Genomic DNA, 18,863 nt, shown 5'->3' with positions numbered 1-18,863 from the left:
ATCCTTTCACTTTTGGGTAGGGAAATCCCAGCCTGGAGAGATGTCTAATTAGTGACAGAACTTAGTCCCCAGCCTGGTGCTTCACCTCCAAATCTGTAAGCCCCCTGCTGCTTAAGATCACCTGTCCTGGAGGTTTCTGAGATCACTTATGGGATGTGACTCCAGTATCTCCAAACTTAGCATGCTCAATCAAGATCTTTACTTCTTTCCAAAATCCCTGAGTGAACAAATTTATATGATTTGGGGATCGGCAAATGTCTTCTCTGGAGATGTTGCTAGATAATGAGCAATCACAACAGACCACACCAAATTTCACTTCAAAATCTAATCTCCAGCTAAACCACAGTCATAGTCAGAGGTTTGTCCTCTGAGGATTCCCAGAGTCCTGGCCAGACCTCAGTGATCCCCAATATTATGAAAAAGACCAGGGCACAGAACAGGGTATAAACATCAAATGCATCCTGAACATGTGGGGGAGGGGTAGGAGTAATCTTTAATCCCTTGATATTTTTTAGGTAAAATGAAAGGCTGCTTCATGGAAAAACATCAATGACAACAAAAAACGAAGCTCTGGGCCATCTACATGTGCTCCCACAGGTTCAGAAGTGAGTACTTTAAAAGTTTTTTTTTTTTTTCTTCCTGTCCAGACTTGATCTTAACATAAAACTGTCCAGGCAAGGAGGAGGTAGTATTGACACTGGCCTCATCTTTAAAAGCTCAAAATCCCCATATACAAATGATTTCAAAAAAGCTGCTCCCAAATTTTTCATGAGGTGGCTGACCTGCAAGAAGCAATACAACAATCCAGTATGAGCCAGATGCCCTACCTGTCACCCATAACATAAGTTCTGCAAACACCTCATGCCCACCCAGGACAACTCCTGGGCTCATGTGTCCCTCAGCGTGTGTGTACACACAAACACACAGGGTCTCTCCTTTCTCTGTACATGCCGGTCCGTGCACAAAGTACACACACAGAGCTTATCAACAGCACCACACAGGTCTTAAGCTTGTCTCCAGTAGAAGATTTGGTCCCTCTCCAACAAAGTCAATTTTAAATACTAAATCCCAAATCCTAGCAACGGTCATTAGTTCAATATCCCCATCGTCAGAAATGGTCTGCCTCATTAAAGAGTAAAACAGCAGCTGGCGAAGTCTGGAAGCAGGGTGGTGGGTTTTAGAGATTCTCTGTGTCAGGCGGAATCCCCTCCCTCCACTTCCAGCCAGCACATGGATTTACATCCCCTCCATTTGAGGTGGGAACCCTATAACTACTCAGGAAAAGGTCTGGGGAAGCCTGCAGCCGCTGCCGCCTGCTCAATTAGGCGTCCTGGATGGAGGGGAAGAGGAGAGGCCTGAACATCTGATACATCTGGGAGTAGAACTGCAGAGATGGGAAAAGTTATGTAATTAAACTCTGCTGGCCTGTCCCGCTTGGGGAATGTGAGACCCATCAGCAGTGACCTCTTCCAATCAACTTAATTGGTCCAATCTCGCCAAGAAAAGCAACAGAATTGGTTTAGTGCCTCATGGAAATAGCTTAGCTCCTGACTATTTATGGCCACCGAACTCAAGGATGGGAGCCTTGACTCTGAGCCAGGAGTTGACAGCATGTGCTAACTTCTGGGAGGACTAGGAGGTTTCAGTGCCTCTGTGTCTCCATCTTTGTCTCCAGGGAAAGTGGCCGTACCCAACTTGCATGAGCATTTCACAGATCCAAAGGCCAGACCTGTGTCTTTCCAGGCAGCTCCTGCCTGCCAAGGACGGATAGGCTAAAGGAAAACAAACACTGATAGTAATACAGGGCGACTGGACTTTGCTTCTCTTTTATTCAAAGGATGGCTGTGCCAGGGACGATTACTATTTTCTCTGTTCTCAAAGTCACATTTGTTTTGTCATTGTGATCTGCCTAGCTGATGTTCAAAAACAAAACTAGGAAAATGTCTCTGAACTAGTAGGTGATTCCTTCTTTTGAGTAGACTGGAGACATTGCAACTTTCCATCAACTAAAAATCTAGGTTTGGCTGCCTCCAAGTTAGAAAATGAATAAACTAAGGCAGTCAAAGAAAGCTTTGTTTACACACTGGGTGAGTAACAGAGACGCAGTGGCCATCAGGACTACTGGCTTGCATTGTAAAAGGGAAGAGGCAAAGAATCCATTTTCACAATGACTTACAAAATGCCAGCACATGTGTCCAATTAGATTTCATCACTATACAGCTTTGTACAACAAAACACATGAAGTTTTGATGGGAGAAAAGGGGAGTGAACTGGCCTTCTCATGGAGTCATTATCAACATTGCTATTGGACAAAAAGAGAAATGGAGGGTCAGAGATATGAGAAAAGCTTTTCAAAGTTCCAAATTGGCAGAACTGGACTAAAATCACAGCATTCCTTCCCAGCAGAGAGTCTTCCAGTGCACCACACTGTCCTCTGAAACATCTGCCACTAGACCTTCTGACCAATGGTCAAGTCCTATAACATCTGTCTCCTACAGAGATGAATTTTCCTAAAAGATAAGATGGTACCTCAAAACAACACAGTTATAATTGCATGGAGTCAAAAAAATCTGATGAGTCAAATAAAGTTGCCCTCATATAATTAGAGCCTAAAAAAAATGAAGGACCTTATGATTTGGTCCAGAAAGGTGAATATGTGCCTCCTCTTTCCCTTCCCTGACCCAGTTACCTCACCAGTTATATCAATGTATGACCTCAACTGAGCTTCACCTTCCCCTCACTCTCCAAAACATACAGCTTCACTTTTATCGATACCTTTTTTCTTAAAATACATATCTGAGCATCTAAGACAATTTTCATTCTTCTCTCTATACACAGAATTCCTGCAAAATAGTCACTGAATTCCTTTACAAGAACCAGAATATGTATCCCTCCATCCTTCTGATGATTTTTCTCCCAGTTCCTTTAGTCCTCAGCTTGCATGTTCTTGCAGGTGGACACACACACACACACACACACGCTTTAAATTCAGCCCAGAAAACATCAAAGATGAACAAACACTCCCTGTCCACATCTTTCCTGAGCACATTTCACTCTTCTCCAGCTCCAAGTACCAAGACCCATTCCTGCTCTGAAGGAGGCACCACACATTCAGAAACTCAAATCTTCAAATGGATCAGGACCTGCATTTCTGATTTAGAATCCAGCACCTTCCAATTCTCAGACACACTCCCCCTACAAGAAACACTGGCATCCACCAGTTCCCTCCCAACCCACAAAAGAATATATTATCCTTTATCTTTATGCCCCTTTTTACAAAGCCACACATATATTTCTAGCCAGCTTTTATTTGGTCCCCAAGATCCCCAAACATCTCTAGAAACTGAATTATGGACCTTGAAGAAATCTTGACAGGCACTGAGTTCTCTCCATTCCTGGAAAAACTCAGCAGCCAGTTGAACCCTGAGAAGGAATTTTTTCCAGGGCAGTTTGCCATGCCTCAGTACCCAGAAGTAGGCTGAACATCCAGTAGGCATCTCATTAATCTTAATTGATAATCAATATTAATTGGTGATAGTGAATGCCCATATTAAAAGAAAGCTGTTATAGGACATTATACAACATGCAAACCTACTACTGTGCATGCAAAACATATTCCTCCACTCAGTCTACTCCTGTGTACACATCCCTTTCTGTTCCTCACCCTGAGCCAACACACAAACACGGTTCCCCTTAAATATAATCACTAATTCTAAGCCTTCTCCAATTCTCTTTGGAAGGCAGGCAGGAGAAAAAAAGCAAAGACCAAAGCAGTATCCTTCCCTTCAATGCCTCCTTTCAACATCAAGAGTGTCTGAGCCCATACTTTTCTAACCCCCACGTGTACAAATGCCATGGCAGCCAAATTCCACACCCCAGGCTCATAAAGTTCACACTCTACTCTCCTCAAATAACCCCCCCACATCCCTTTTGTAATCCTCAGGCGTCCATTCTTCCACACAAGTCCACCTTTCAAGCACCACACACAGCCACCCTCCCACACCACACCCACTCCATGTGTCTGTGCAGGCATGCACAAGCCATCTGTCCTCAGCACACTGCACCTCTCCTCCAGCTCTGACACTCTTTATAGGCACGGATTTCTCACTAGCTGCACCTATGTCCTCACAAGCTCCCATCTCCGGCTTTGCACACAGATGCCCATCCAACAGCCCCTGCCCCGACTGCACACCTCCAAGTCCTTGCAGAGTAGGATGGAGCACCACCCCATATATTTACTCTCACACAGAGAGACTCTGGGAAACCCAGAACCAAATCCTCTAAGTCAAGCTTCAACCTCACCAACACAAAATCTTACATGCTTTCCCTACAGCAAAGGCCCAAAGACTTTTCAATTCCCTCTCATACTATTTACAGGAGCCTACTTTTCTTTTCCTCTTCCCCCTGCTCCAAAGGCCATACCCAGGTCTGTGTGTTTGAGATCAAGTCAAAAGCAGTTGGATTTTTATCCCGAAATTCTACATCTCCACTTTCTTTGTGAAGCACGTCTGGGAAGAGCTGCAGACAGGAGCGGGGCAGGCTGTTAGCTGTAGAATTTCAAATGTGAAAACAGAACCGATTGAAAAGTTCCCTCTATGTTACAAGTGTCTCCCTTCCTGAGTGCTCTTACATACTTTCCTCGCTTGTTTTTTAGAGGGTGGGAGAGGGCATCTTTTTACTAAAAAAGCAGGTTCTCCATCAGACTCTGGGAGTAACACCCACTCCTTATATGTTCCCTCCCCTCCCCCACCAGGCCCCTGTCCCCACTTCTTCTCACACATAAACAAGTCCGCTGGCGCATAGTCTCCAGCTCCAAGCCGGCACTCGCTAGGGCTGCGCCCCTAGGAGCTGCTTCCACGCTGACTCTGAACCTGCCACCAGCTGCCAGAGGTCGAGGCCAAATGGTCTTTTGGGTGTTTTTCTCACCTGGAAACACACCCACGGCTCAATTCCCAAGAGAGGGACCCTTTCTAGCCTATTCTGTTCAGCATAGGGGTCTCAGTGCGGTGTATCTGAAGCGCAAGTGAGCAACGCAGCAAATTCCCGCAAAGCAGCAGCGCCTCCTGGACCAGCACCCACTCGCGCTCGAAAGCAACAAGCAGAGTCCCTATACCCCTTCCAGCTCCTTGGCCACCCCAGCCCTTCTTTCTTGCACCTTCAGTTCTCAAGCGTGCCAAATTTCATTAGGAAAATCCATCCAATAGAGTTCTGGGGCAACGGGGCAGTTTGGTCTCTTGTAGGTTCTTGTAATTCCAATCTAGCTCCGCGGATCCCCAAGTCTCCCAGCTTTCACATCGGAGCGCTGGAGTTCCTAGAACTCGCTCGCTCCCGAAAAACTGCGAAGAGACGGACAGAGATTGCCGAGCCCTGATGCTCACCGCACCCTGGCGGGGTCCCAGATGTGCGGGCAGAGCGGGAACTCCAACATCTGCTCAAAGACCTAGGGTGGGAGCTGGCCAAGATGAGCCCAGGGCTCTTTTGGAGAAAAGGTTTCTGGGGACTCCAACGTAAATATGTGGCGCGGGGCATGAGTCCCAACTCCACAAACTGGGAAGCGAAGGTCCAGGTTCTGAGCTTTGGGCCCCCCCGACCCCACCCCACGCCCTGGCCAGCACCGTGGCAGGGCCTGATGAAAATCCCGCTCGGTGGCTAACAGGGTGCAGGGCGCGTGCCGGGAGCTGCCGCGGCGGCGGCATTTTCGTCTCTTTCGGGCCAGGTCTGTCTGCTGCCCGCTTTTGTTATAGGATGTGCAGGGAGCTTTCTTCAAGGAGAATATGGGTTGTAAGTGTTGGAGGTGGGGAGTCCTATTGAATCCCTTTCCTGCCCTTCCACGGTCCCCCTTTCCCCCTCGCCTCCACTCCCCATTTTTCAAGTCTGGTCCCTTAAACCTGATCACTTTCCCAGACTGAGGGCGGCTTCTTGGGCAGCCAAGGGATGAGAGGGAGGAGAAGGTGGGGAGGGGTGCTGTGTGCGTGTGCCTGTGCGTGTGCGTGTGTGTGTGTTTGTAGTGGGGTGGCTGTAGTTGCGCCTCGGCCTGGGCAGATCCCAGCGCAAACTTTCGGGGAGGCTCAAGCCAGAGAAAGTAAGTGCCTGCGGTAGGATGGGGGTGGGGGTGGGTGCAGAGTTGGGGGCCCCCAGCATTGGCCCACTGGAAAATCCCCACACACGTGCCCCCCCACCCACTCCCGGACCTGCCCACCCAACGTGCCCGCCGCCTCCCCTTACCGTGGCAGAAGTAACCATGGCATCCGTATGACTATTTCCAGGGACGTCGACATGAAGAGAAAGATAGACGTGAGCTGGGTCATTCAAAGTCTCCCCCACCCGCCGCAGCCACTACCCAGCAGAGGGAAAATGAGAGAAGAAAGAAAGAAGAGGGGAAGAAAGTTGCGCCGGGCTCTCTCTCAGGGCGGTGCGCAGAGCTGCTCGGTAAGGAGAGGAGCCTTCAACTCTGAGTCCCGTGAACATAATCTGCGCGGTTATAACCAGCCAACCCGGCCAGATGGCTCCGCGCTCAGCGCCTTAACCCCTTACGCGCCGCGGAGTCCGCCCCCGCGTCCCGCTTGAAGTGCGCCTCCCAGGCCCGCGCCCCAGCGTCCTCCGATTTCTCTCCGGCTACCAGTGCGAGGACCATGTCATTTTTCCAAGCCCCTCTTAAAACAAAATAAAACAAAACGAACTTCCAAATTAGTAGTATTCTTCAATACCTACTACCCTTGATTTCTCTCTTAGCGATCCAGGAAAAAAAAAAAAACAACGAAACATTTGACTTATCACTATATTTTACATGTTAATACTTCAGCCTCTCTTGTTTGTTCTTTTTCTTTAATTTTTTTCTTGTCTATTTTTTAATTTAAGATTTTCTTTACAAGGTTGAAGGGCCTTTCTTGCTCCTTTGCTCAGACGGGTCGGGTCTGAACCATAAACTCCTCCTCCAAACCTCAGACCCTTCCAACTCCAGATCTCTCCCCACCCCCTACCAAGCCCACCCGTCACTCCTCCCCCACCCAACTACACGAATATGCCCAAGAACAGTTGCTCCCCCGCAACTCGCCACTCCTGGAGACCAGCACCCAGGGCTCTGTGCAGGCAGTCAAGGGAGGTTAAGTTCGAGAGGTATGGGGGAGGGGGCCAGAGCGACCAAGTGGGGGGCGGGTGTGTGTGTGTGTGTGTGTGTGTGTCCGCGCGCGCACGCGCGTGAGTGTGGAAGAAAGAGGGGGATGGATCGGAGCCTCCCATTTCACCCAGCCTCCAACTTGTAAGCCCCTTCTTTCCAAACTAGGATCTGGCCCTGCAGCTGAGCACCCGCCCAGCACCACCATTCTGCACGCGGGAACAGCGCGGGAAGCAGAAAAGGCAAGCAACAAACAAATCTCTTCCAGACTCCCCAAAAGTAGCAACGCTCACTTCCCCACCGGTAGATTCACTTGAGGAAAAATCGGAGGGAGGGGGCAACTTCTCTTATTTGTAGACAATTTTAGCTATTCATAGACCCCACTTGTTCGGGGCTTACTCTCTCTCTCTCTCAGTTGGCCCAGTTAATTCATCTTGTGTTTGTCTGTTAGCTGTCCTAGAGAAATGGGAGAAAATATTTTACCTAGGGGCCAAGGAGAAATGGGGAGCCTGGAAGTAGGGTTTTGCTCTTTTGCCCCCTTCCTGAATTCTTGCGTGGGGGACCTCATCTCCAAACTCCCCACCACTTCCTCCCTTCCATCTCAGCCACTCCTCCCATCACCTCTTGCCAGGACCTTTGACTCATGAGCTATTGGGGGAGGGGAATTAGTATCATTTCTTCTGCCTTCTGTTGGAGGCGACTTATAAGCAACGCACTCTATATTTCAGCGAGTGTTCAGGTTCAAAAATTTCAAATTTCTCGTTATTGTTTGAGTTTGGTCAAACATCAAGAAACAACCGTAGGGCATCTATTAGTTGAGGCTGAGCCCAAAGTAGAGAGAAGCTGAGGGGTCGATTGGAGGGGAGATGGGAAAGGATGGAGAGTTTGGGAGCTACGTACTAAATAGATTGTACCTGCCTCATCATTATCCAGACTGATGGGGATTGCCACATCAAAATCAACCCGAAGAGGCCACCTAGGCCCAGGTGCTTCACCTCCCCTGCAATGCCTTGGAAGGAATGATAGGATCCTCCTTCAGTGTCTCTCCTGGTGCCAAAATACCTAGGTCTTCCTCCGGATCAGGAAAAAAGGTTTTTCCCTCCACCCCTCCACACAGCACCATGAAGGTTTGGGTTGTGTGTTCTGTGGGGCTCTGGTTTTCTGCCTTCCCTCTGGCCCACCTCCTTGTCCTCCCCCACTTCCTGGTTTTGCACCCTTCTTGCTGCTGTGGTCAAAGGAGGGTTTCAGACCCCAGTTTCAGCTCCAGTGCTTGAATTCTAGGGGCTCTGGGATTCTGGACTGCAAGGAGAAAAAGAACTGCTTGGCTCCTGTTGCAGTGAGGAACGGGTTAAGTACATGTGAGGACTGATCCGCCAGCAGCTTGGTCACTGGCAGTTTGGAGGGAGGAGGGGAAGAGGGGCAAGCTTAAATATGAAAAAAAAAAAATCAGAAGAAAAGAAGAAAAAGCAGCAGTGAGTTTCAGCCTTGGATTTGTTCTGCAGATGCCTTGCACTGGCTGGTGGCTTCCCTTTGCCAGGACCCAGACAATCTCAGGAGGACTTTGCAATGTTTCCCTTCTCAGGGGAGCTGGTGGGTCTGTCTCTGTGTGCAATCAGCAGTCCTTGTAATATGAGAGGTGACACCTTAATCTTGCCGAATATGTGTGGTGTCTTAGGGGGAGGTGGAGGGATGGACTAGAGAAAGAGAGAGGAAGAGTGAGAGACCCAGGCAGGAGCAGAGAGTGAAAGATGCGCTTTTCACTAGAGGACTGATTTCCTTGAGCCGGCAACCTGTTTTTTCCTTTCCTGTATTTCTTTCCACTTCAGAGCTAAAGATTACCTCTTCTATAGGAGGCTAAGAGCTCACCCTTAGCTCTTCCTTTTGATTTCTAAAAGCAGAGTGTAGCAAGGTGATAAAAGAGGGTGGGTGGAAAAAGAAGGAGAAAGGTGTATTTATTTAAAGACAAAAGACTATTAATGTAATGCAGAACTATTTTGGAAGTGCAAACCACAGTGTCTTCTAAGCATCTTTGTGTTTTTACAAAGAGGCTTTTCTTTTTTATAGAAAGAGTATGGATAGCCAAATCAAACAGAAGAATTAGAAGAGAAGCTGGGGAGATTGTTCCCCGTGGACAGTCCTGGGAGGGGAACCCCATCCTGAGTAGCTCTTTTTTTGATTAGCTAGGTAATTGTCTCTCTCTAAGCTGACTCTAGTCATGGCCTTGGCCGCCCATCTGTTGACTGTATTTTTAGGTCGTTGGACTCTTTTTCTCTCTGCCACATTGAGTGTAAGGCCCCGATTCTTTAAAGAGGTTTGTGAGAGCAGGAACCAGATCTAGCTTTTGAAAGACCCCTTTAAAACTCTGTCCTCTTACAAATATCTAGAGTGTGCCTTCAGCCCACCCTTATCTTTTGCAATAGCGCCACTCTGTGGTTGAAACACTGAACAGAAAGAAAATGGAAACGTTGGAATGAATTAGGGCTTTACCTTGTAAAAAACTGCATTTACCTATTCTGTTTCAGTTCAGTGGACTGTGTGCATGTCTAGGGTTCAGATAGCTCAGCATAAGATGGGGGAGGGGATCTCTTTGAAGCTGCAGCATGTGGTTAATTCATTGTGGCGTATTGACCCAGGAAAAGAAAGAATTGGACCAAATGGCCTCCAAGGACCTTTTCCTCTATGACCATCATGGAAAAGATAACCTTGATTATACCTCTCCCCTGCCTCCAATTATTCAGTGAGCCTGAATGTCTTCTTTCATTGCTTTCCCCCCCACTCTCCTGTGAAATTACTCCACACCTTCGTTGATCCTAAAATATTTGCAAATTGCATCTTCTGCTGCGGGAGGGCGCTGTGGAGAGCTTTGGCAGAATGATGGCAGCTAATGTGTTTTTTCTTTTGCCCTACCCCATCCATCCCCACCCCCACTCACCCAGACAGCTGCTAGAGCTGAGGGAGCCAGAAAGTCTACATTTCTGAAACAATTAAAGTGAATGCAAAAGGTGTTTGCACTAGAAATGGGAATTTAAGGGTCAGGGAAGGCTGCATCATCCTGACTGCCCAGCCCTTACTACCTCCATACTAACTACAGCATTATTAATCAACAGTCACACTGGCTGTCACGCTATTCAGCAACTCCTTTTAAATGCTCTGGAATCATGTGTGAAGCTTTTTATTCCCCCACCTCCATCTAAGTGGAATCAGTTGTCCATGGAAACTGAGGGACTTGTCTTGAATTTCTTCAGCCATCCCAGCTCTTCTGTAAACTGTCATCCTAAGAGAACACAGCTTTGCTCCAATGACCAGCCTTGTTCTAACAGAGCCAGGGATATTAGAGGTGAAATTCCATCAGCCTCCCTGTCTCCACCCTGCGTTTAATAATTGAGGAAACTGAGTCCCCATCCTTTCAGTGACTTTCTCCAGGGTAATGGGGGAAAAGGGGGCAAAATAAATTAACAAAAAAATCTAGAAAACACAATAACAGATCAGGAACTAGAATTCATCAAGAGTCGATTTTGCAAGCAAACAAATCTGGGTTCCATGCTGCATGTATCTTGAAGCTGTGTCTTTGGACAGGTTCCTTAACTAGCCAGAACTTATCTGGAATTGGCGAAAATAATGCCAGTATCATTGGATTGCTATGAAGACTAAATGAAGTGATTAATTTAAAACTGCACAGTACCTAGTCCAATGGGTCTGACAGCCCTTGCCCTGCTACTTCACTGGTGGCTGATCTCAGAAGCTTGACTCTGGAGTGGCCCATTTGTTGTTTGTGTGCATCTACATTTAATTAATATAACTTTATGGATGTATATTACCCCTCTGGACAAAGAAAGAAAGAAATTAGCCAAATGAAGTGATACATTTATTTAGAATTTATTTAATTCCCCAGTGTGGACTTCAAAGAACACGAGAGACAGAGTTAAAGGATTTCAAAATCTCATCTTATTCATTCCCTGCCTCTGAGGCAGAATCACCTCATCATTTCAAAGGAAATTCCACTATATACTTCTACTGTTAACAGATTGTCTGGTATATTATGCTCTGTTGTTATTGCTAATTATGTTCTAGGGCTTACATTGAACAATATAATGAATTACATTGAACAACAATGAATCAACTCGTTTCGTGAAATAGAATGCATATTCATAATTATGTTTCAAGAAATTACTCGTCATGATAGAGTGAAGGTATGTATTTCTACCACACAGGTGGATATAGAAGTCCTAATAAAGTCTCCTGTTTCACCAGTCATGACATGAATTTCTAAACCGCCCCATAAATTAACTTTATGCTGCACCAAACTCCACTCATAAAAAAATGACATTAAGGTTTCCTAGGTAACTAATGCATTTCCAGAGGGAATAGGCCTCGGGAGACAAAGAGGGCAGGGAAAGGGTGGGGGAGGGGAAGTGAAGAAAAAGGAAAAAAACATTAGATCAGACCCATGTGACATAAACAAAATATTTCATGGGGAGAAACCATAAAGTTTTATTACGTGTGTTTGACATAGATATGGCATTGCCATTAATTCCATCTTTGGGCAATAAAATACTCCATAGACTCTCATCTCATCGCAGATGCCAGCATTTCAGGTTCAGTTTTACAAATGTCAGGAGAGACCAGTCCTTCTATTCATCTGCTGAGCCTTGTCCACTCACCAGGCAGCTAAGTCTGGAGCCCTTCACAGTTGCTTTTAGACATCACCGAATGTCAAGATGAATGGGGAAAACAGGGTCAGGGTGGATGTTTCAAAACATGCTGGTTCTTTGGATCACTGTAGACACTGAGCACCATGGTCTTGTAGCCTCAGAGAAGATCAGGGCCGTTGGGTTAAATTGGTGAAGTCCAGGGCTGGTTTCCAAACCCTAATTCTAGTGGTCTTTTCACTGTGGCTTTCTTCATTTAGGCAAGGATCTGGATGCAAAAGAACATCTTGAATGCTTAAGAGGAACATGGAAGGTTGTAGGTGGATCTTAAAGCTTAAAAGATGCGGTAAGAACAGAGCAATTTTGATCTAATTCCAATTCCAAAAATTCTTTCTTACCTGGGGACTGGAAGACAGAGAATCCAGAGCCAGCCTTGTCCCTGCTTTGTGAGCAAGGGGATATTGCTGAGCTGTTGAGTTCCTTGGTTTTGACCCTGTGTAAAGGGTATTGCTTGATAACAAGGAATATAAATAAGAAAATAAAGAACACACTAATCTGAACACAGTTGGGGGTTCATATTATCTGGTCTTCTTTTCCTCCAGTAGCCCCAGAGTGACATCTGTGAGTGAAATCTCCCACTGGTTACAAGACACAGCCAGGTGACTTCTTTACAGAGCTGTTCATAAGGCCAAAATGTTGAAAGTTTGAAAAATCAAACCTCTACAGTCTAAAATTCTTAATGTCTAAAATCTCTGAAACCACAATCCTGAGATTGAAATCCTGAATGTTAAGATCCTGAAAGCTCACTTTTTAAGAATATAAATTTCCATTGAAGAGAAAGCCAAATTTGGGGGAGGGGATTATCACAATGTTGACTTTGAGTGTAAGCATTGTGTGTCCCCATTAAAAACATTCAATTTCCGTAGTAACTGAGGAGATGTCGTTTTTGTACATCTGTCCTTGTTAAAGATCTATGCTTTTGGGGTGACTGTATATACAGTGGTGATCCATTAAGGTTTTTGGTCCATTAAAAAAATTAGTTTGTCCCACACAACATTTTACATGACCAGTTACAAAGCTGAACTCACATGATTATCACAATAGTAATGTGCATTTGTATAGATGACTTTGTGACTTATTTCTACATGAATATGGATTGTCTGCTTACAACAGAATAACTTTTATTTTACTTGAGTACACGTGCTTGCAAAGTGTTTGTTAGTGTTGCCTATTTTATTGTGGAAAGTGGCCTGTGAAGTGTTCTGTTATGTGGTTATCTATTTCTCAGATAAGTCTCTTTAAAAATGGCAATAAATATCTTTCAGATAATATTGTAAGTTTTTGTTCAGAATTAGATTTTTTTGAAATTTTGACATGAGGATTTTTAGAGTTTAGAAATTTTAGAATTTAGAGATTTTGGTCTTCGGGGCTTTCAACATTTTGGGATTATAGCATTAGAAATGTGTCTTTCAGGATCATGACCCAAACTCCTTCTCCATATAAAGCACCACATGTTTCCCTGCTTATTCCATGCTCCTGTGTCCTGCCCATCACTGCCCAGGAGTCAGGGGAGCAAAGCCTGCTTTTTGCACATTCTTGGCCTGCTAGAAAGGACGCTGGGTGCAAGTTTACGGATGGCTGAGTAGAAAGCCAGTGCTGTTTGCCTCACATAGTTCCTTCCTCTGGGTGTTGAAGTCCTTTAGGGTTCAGCTCTGAGGGACATAGAATGGCTTAGCACTATCATTCAATATACAGTACCACCCTTACTGGAGTGAGGGGCAGGGATTGTCTGGGAGTAAGTGTACAGCCATCTAACAGTAAAGCTTTGCCAGAGATTTAAGGCAAAGAAGGACAGGAGCCCAGATTCCTTACTCCCTGTTAGGAGCCCTTCCAGGGTAGCCCAGCACCACGGTGGGGCGGGCAACATGGGACCACATGCTTTGAGCTCCTGGCTCCATCCCCTTCCTTAGCATCTGAGGCTGGGGGTCCTGCCAAGGTCACTTCATCCATCCTTCTTCCCCGGGATCAATCCTCACTTCTTTTGATAGGTCAAGTCCAAAGTGTTTGGGGTAGGATAGGTAGCAAGGAAGTTCACCCACTTCTCCTAAAATACATTCTTCTTTCCATTCCAGTGGTCCACGAATGAATGAATATATAGTTTTTTCTATACACCTTGATTCTACATCCATTGGTAGTTTTGATTTAAAGGCCTTTTCATCCTTTGGAGCAAAGTCAATGTCCTAACGCCTTGGACAAATTTCTTAGAACCTGGCACCGAGTCTTTAAAGACCCATCATGTACATCCAAAAGAATGGGGTCCTAATTACAATAAGGTATATCCTATGTTTGTATAATTATATAAAAAATCAATTCTGTCATGTATAACTATAAAGAACTAATTAAAAAAATTCACCTTAAAAGAAAGAAAAAGACTTTCCAGAGTTCCCATGAAACTCTAAATAGAGATATTAGTTCTTGGGGGTAAAGAAAATGCATTCAAATTAAAATAAGCTTACATACATACTACTATCCTGATGCACAGAAGCACATAAAATAGTCACATCCCATGCATCAAGCTCCTCCAGTGCTTTTCTATATTTACCAGTCAGTTCACTGACAGTTCTTCTCCTGTTCTCCGGCCCCAGTTCAAAATGCAAATAATGCCCAAGCCAAGAAGAGTGCCCAAGCTGAGGTCCCATAGAAACGTAATCTCTCAGCACAGGAAGGAATGTTGGGAAGGGTAGGAACTTTATTTACAGATGATAGTGAATAATAATAATAATAGGTATCAGCACATATAGCAGCACACACATGAATAGCAATAGGTATGCCTTTCACCTCCTTTAATACTTACACCTTTATCTGTATCTACACACACACACACACACACACACAGATCTTAGCACTAGATGAGGAGAAAGGCAGCCTGGTTCATATCTGGCTCCTCCATGTGATATTAGGCAACTTTAATGTGAGTGAATGTAGCTGACTTCAGGACACTGACATGGTGTATGAAAGAAGAACGAATTTCAGCAGCCACTTCCCCTCAGTTGGTTCCTTTATGCAGGACACACCTTCATAATGGTCATGACTGATGGGTATGAGAGTGCCCACAACTGTCTGAACAAAGCCAACTTGGTGCCAGGTTCTAAGAAATTTGTCCAAGGCGTTAGGACATTGACTTTGCTCCAAAGGATGAAAAGGCCTTTAAATCAAAACTACCAATGGATGTAGAATCAAGGTGTATAGAAAAAAACTAAGCCTTGAGACAAATAACAACTCCAAATGCCCACTCAGAAACTATGAATGTTAAATCAGAACATTATGGGCAATTGATGTTTTATTTCTTACATATGTTTCATTTGAATTCCATCCAGTCACAAGTGTCCACTCACACAAATGTCTGTTCCTCTACTACAGACATAGACTCAAATATTTGTCATTGAACTCAAACTCAGCAAACAAGCCAGCATTCAAAACCTGCCTGTAAATGAGCTTTACAATCCGGAGCTGCTGCCAGATATGAACCAAGAGGCATCGGATTTGCATATCACTGCTCCACCATGTTCACTTCTCTGACTCAGAACAAGGATCAGAAACTTGCAACTGTTCCTTTTCCCACTACTTTAAAGGTTTTTCACCAAGAATTTCCACCAGAGAGTTGAAAAGTTAGAAATTAGCTCCATTAGAGTAAATAGAGTAACTTTGCAAATTATGACAGTGATTATCTTTTCATTTTCTGTATTCATCTCCCCCATCTGACTTTATGGGCACCTTAAACGTAAAGTAGATAAAAGAGCTACACAACAGAGCTGGAAATAGCCTTCTACACGTAGACACTAATAAACTAAAAACAATGAATTTTGCCCATAGTTAGTTAAATGAGAATGGCATCGTAACTGGCAGGGCATTCCCAGGATGCAACACTGGTTCACACCCCACATCTTAAACTGGGAAAAACAGATACTGGCTGCCATGTAGAACCAGTGGATTATGTTCTTTCAGAGTAGGAATGTGACTGAGATTCCCCTGATCAAGTCTCTCATTTACAGAGGAAGTCATTGCACCCAGAAAAATGAAGTGCGGTACCCAAGCTCCTGACTCCTGTGAGGATGCCTGTCTGCTCTTCCCCTACAACTCCAAGAGATGCACATTTGCTTCTTCTGTAGGTGTTGTTCCATTTCTCCCTGCCATTTCTTCTTTCCTCTCTTTCTTGACTCATCTCAATTTATTTGAATGTTTCATTTCCTTTATTTTGTTCCCATTGTGAACTACTGGCCATGCAAAAAAAATTAAGTTACCATGCAGAAGGCAAGATTCAAGTAGGACTGGAAAAGAGTTTTAATCTCAGAAGATTTAGAGACAGCTCTGAAAGTGAAATGGCTACTTTCCTATTTGTTTCTGATGACACAGAGTTGGTCTTTTCCAAAGATAGAGCATTACAGTAGTCTCTCCTTATCCTTGAGGATACATTTTAGAGATCCCCCGCCCCCTGTGATGGCTGAAACAGCAGAGAGCACCAAATCCTATATATTAACTATGCTTTTCATGTATGTGTGTGTATACATATATATGCATTTTGTCACAGAAAGAGATTAATAATTATAAGTAATAATAAAACAGAACAATTACAGAAAAATACTATAATAAAAGCTATTTAAAGCTTGTGTGTTGTTTATTTCTGGAATTTTCCATGTAAGATGTTCAAACTGTGGTGGATCACAGGTAAAAGCAACTGAGGAAAGTAAGACCTTGGATAAGGGGTACAACTCAAACTAGTTGACCTCTGTCTCTTTTTCAATCACATATCACAGATGACCTTAAATGGTTCCACCTGAACACACCCACCACTACATCTTTTTTGTTCTTTCACCTTATTTCCTTTGTACTGAAGACCACAGAAAGATCTGTTTGCTAAGGGAATGTTTCTGAGATAGAACTTTTAATTTTATTTCTTTCCCACAATAAAACTGTCAATAAAGCCTTGGGTTATTTATTAGCCCTTCTATCTACCTCCTCATTTCTTCTGTTATAGTCAGCTTCTTTGCTGCTGTGACTAAAAGACAGACCAGAACAACTGTAGAGGAGGGAAAGTTTATTTGGGGGCTCATGGTTTCAGCAGTTTCAGGCCACAGACAGACGGCTCCATTCCTCAGGGCTCAAGGTGAGGCAGGACATCATGGCAGGAAAGTGTGGCAAAGGGAAGCAGCTCACATGATGACCAAGAGGCAGAGAGAGAGATTCCACTTACCAGACCAATATATACTCCAAAACCATGCCCCCAATGCCTCCTCCGACCACACCCCAACTTCCTTCAGTTACCATTCAATTAATCCCATCAGGTGATTAATTCACTGATTGGGTTAAGGCTCTCACAACCTGATCATTTCTTCTCTGAACATTCTTGCATTGTCTTACACATGAGTTTTTGGGGGCTACCTCACATCCAAACTATGACATCTTCCTCATAGAGAAACTGACACCAGTATATATTAATAGCATTATGTATCCCAGGAGCATCCAATAAAGAGCAGAAAAGACCCAGGTGGGCCATGATATAACCAACGTGGCAATCTGCAGTATTCCAAAGGGTAGAACTAGCATAGATGTATGGGATTTAGAGGGGGGCAAATTTCAAATCAAGACAAGGGTGATGACTCTGACACTCAGAATTTCCCAAAACTGAATCATTTTCTTCCACAGTTAGTGAGTAGTTCTCTGCCACTGGATGAGCTCAGGCACAACCCCACCTTGAAGTCATGTTGTGTAGGGGTTTCAGATTAAGATGGGTGATTGAACCAGTAAGACCCCTTCTTAGCATGGGATTTCACATAACAGTGGTTTGGTCACTTTCTTTTTTTTTTTTTTAATTTTTTATTGTTGGCTGTTCAAAACATTACATAGTTCTTGATATATCATATTTCACAATTTGATTCAAGTGGGTTATGAGCTCCCATTTTTACCCCATATACAGATTGCAGAATCACATCAGTTACACATCCATTGATTTACATATTGCCATACTAGTGTCTGTTGTATTCTGCTGCCTTTCCTATCCTCTACTATCCCCCCTCCCCTCCCCTCCCCTTCCCTCCCCTCCCCTCCCCTCCCCTCTTCTCTCTCTGCTCCCTCTACTGACATTCGTTTGTGGTTTGGTCACTTTCACAGGTGTGTACAAAGTGCAATATCCATGTTACTGATATTATATAAAATTATTTTTAGTGGTGTATGAATAAATATGTTAAAATTTATGATTTTATTTAATTTGTTTTAATGTATCAAATCTATTGATGGAGCTATCTTTTGGGTATTTTTTAATTTGCTATGGAGGCCAGTTTATAATATACCAATCCACCATCAGGAATACCTAGAAATTTGGGGAAAATTTTTTAAAAATCATCTGCAGGTTCCACTATGGCGTGGCTGATTAAGCTCTTCTGGACCAATTCCCCTACACATAAAAACTACATAGTAGACCAGAGAGTGAACAGAAGCAGTTTCTGGACAGGACTTGACACATAAAAAGGAGAGAGGAGTATGTGGTAAATTTTCTGGCTTTTACACTTTTCAGCTTGAAGGTGGCCATAAGCGGTACTGCAGGAAGTAGCAAAAACTTACCAATAAGGAAATAAAGAATTCCCATTCCAATTTGAGATTTTAATATGCTTTTAAAGGAAATCAGTAGAATAATCAAAATGACAGTAAAGACAATGACCAACAGCATATGTTAGTTTTTAATTTTTAATTTATAATAATCATTCTAAAGGATGAGATGGATCCCATAGACCAACTTGACCTAATTGGAATTCATAGAGCACTACACCTGCAAGATGTAGAATATACATTCTCATCAGGACACATAGCATGCTTCTGTGTGCCAGACCACAAAGCAAACCCCAAATAAATAATGAATGAAATCAGAGTATATTCTTTGACTAAAGCAGAGTTAAGCTAGAAATCAATAACAATAAAGATCTAGAAGTCCCAAAGCATTAGAAATTTAATAACATACTTTTAGAATAGGACAAAGGAGAAATAAATGGGAAAGTAGGAAATATTCTGACCTACATGAGAATGAAATATGCCCACGAATCTGTGAG

The 18,863-nt window shown here is 44.1% G+C and overlaps 1 protein-coding gene across 1 annotated transcript in view; it reads right to left on the bottom strand.

Moving 5' to 3' along the window:
* Ntf3 (neurotrophin 3) overlaps positions 1-6,459 on the bottom strand; it is a 61,184-nt gene extending 54,725 nt beyond the window's left edge. Inside the window, exon 1 of the mRNA XM_046424143.2 lies at positions 6,226-6,459. Coding sequence (XP_046280099.1) covers positions 6,226-6,243 — 18 coding nt within the window. The 5' untranslated portion in view covers positions 6,244-6,459. The remainder of the gene's footprint in view (positions 1-6,225) is intronic.
* Positions 6,460-18,863: the final 12,404 nt, after the last annotated feature.

The sequence above is a fragment of the Marmota monax genome, unplaced genomic scaffold (assembly GCF_021218885.2).
Source record: "Marmota monax isolate L192 unplaced genomic scaffold, Marmota_monax_Labrador192_F-V1.1 WCK01_AAM20220418_F8-fsc00186, whole genome shotgun sequence".
NCBI classification, from domain to species: Eukaryota; Metazoa; Chordata; class Mammalia; order Rodentia; family Sciuridae; genus Marmota; species Marmota monax.
Note: the sequence above shows the minus strand (reverse complement) of the source record. Positions and strands in the feature narration are given on the sequence as shown.